Below are 1,592 nucleotides of genomic sequence, written 5' to 3'. Positions count from 1 at the left end.
CCATATCAATCGTTACCCCTTTGTCTTTCAAGCCTCGAAATTCGCCCGCATCTGGCCTATGTTTCCAATTGGGTTGGGCTCATTTGTCGCTTCGTCAAGCCACCCGTCGATTCTCCCGTCTGCTCTTTGGAGGATCCAGTCAATATTCTTTGGGGCGAGCTCAATCGTCTCCTTCATCACGAGGTCGTCGACTTTTTGAGGAGTGATTATCCTGGCATTGTTAAAGTTGGACATTCTCTCCTCGTCCTTGTTCAAATCGTCCATGTCGTAACTAATTAGGAATCGCTTGTTAGTCTCGGAATAATCAGTTGTCGTCGAGAGTTTCGTGTGGCTTTCGGCATCTGAGACTGCATTGTTTGTGGCAAGGATGATGCTTGTGGCCACCACACACACATAGCCAACCCGCATCACTAGCGTGGAAGTCAGGAGAACCGGAAAGGACCTTGTGGGGAGTGAGAATTTGTCAGCCGCAGCAAATTTGAAAATGATATGCATTTCAGCCGATAGATCTACGGCACGGGAGTGTACAGTACAAGATTTCTGCCTACTATACAGAAGTATACTGGCAGGAACCCATCCCAGGTGATTACTTGTACGCGTTAAAAAATGAAAAGCATTGGCACAATGAAATTCGGAATTAGGGGTTTATGGTAAGGTGAAGTTAATATTTGTGAAAATATCACATGTAGACCAGCTAATATAAAAATATCACCTAGTATTTTCTTCTGACAAAATGATTTTATTAAATATCAACTTAATATTAGCTAATACCGCATTTAGGACAGGGGGTTAATGGTAACTTCAAAATCGGTGAAGTTAATATTGTGAAAATATTACCTGTAGACCAGCTAATATAAAAAATATCACGTAATATTTTCTTCTAAGACAATATGATATTATTAAATATCAACTTAATATTAGCTGATACGATCAGGGGTTAATGGTAACTCCAAAATCGGTGAAGTTAATATTGTGAAAATATCACCTGTAGACCAGTTAATATAAAAAATATCACCTAATATTTTCTTTTGAGACAATATGATATTATTAAATATCAACTTAATATTAGTTAATACGATATTATATTTTTCAATGATTGCGTAATCGGGCTACATTAACTAATCAGATGTCGTTAACGCTCGACTAGCTGAAGTATTACTAATCAACCGTGAGTACCGGGACAATTGTGAGTGACGGCAAGGTTGGCGTTGTGTGTTGGCACTGCTGAGCGCATTAATCTAGCGCCACAGGCAGCAGGTTTATTAGACGCACGATGTCGACGAGGAGATCGGAAGAGAACAAGAACAAATGTCTTGATTTCGCTCTATCAACGTTAAACAGCTGCAAGCGTTTGCAGTTTTCCATCTCGATCGCCTTTGTCTGTGTCACAGTGAAATACTAGAGCAAATACTCGTCAGTCTTAAAGCCTACTGCTTTTCTAGAACCTGATCGAAAAAGTTATTTGGCTCCGCTCGGTTCACAGAGGTAAGCTGGCAAGAAACGTACTTAAGTGGGAAAATATCATAAAATATCATGTAGTATCTAATATTTTTCAGTTCTCCGAGCTAATATAAAAATATTATGTTAGCTTT

General features: G+C 39.3%; 1 protein-coding gene across 1 annotated transcript; it reads right to left on the bottom strand.

Moving 5' to 3' along the window:
* Positions 1–27: 27 nt before the first annotated feature.
* Positions 28–408, bottom strand: PITG_05068 (secreted RxLR effector peptide protein, putative; the record flags this gene model as incomplete). Its single annotated transcript, XM_002905690.2, has 1 exon — positions 28–408. One exon carries the CDS (start codon positions 406–408, stop codon positions 28–30), a length of 381 nt encoding a protein of 126 aa, XP_002905736.1.
* Between the last annotated feature and the right edge of the window lie 1,184 nt (positions 409–1,592).

This window comes from Phytophthora infestans, genomic scaffold (assembly GCF_000142945.1).
Source record: "Phytophthora infestans T30-4 supercont1.6 genomic scaffold, whole genome shotgun sequence".
NCBI lineage: Eukaryota > Oomycota > Peronosporomycetes > Peronosporales > Peronosporaceae > Phytophthora > Phytophthora infestans.
Note: the sequence above shows the minus strand (reverse complement) of the source record. Positions and strands in the feature narration are given on the sequence as shown.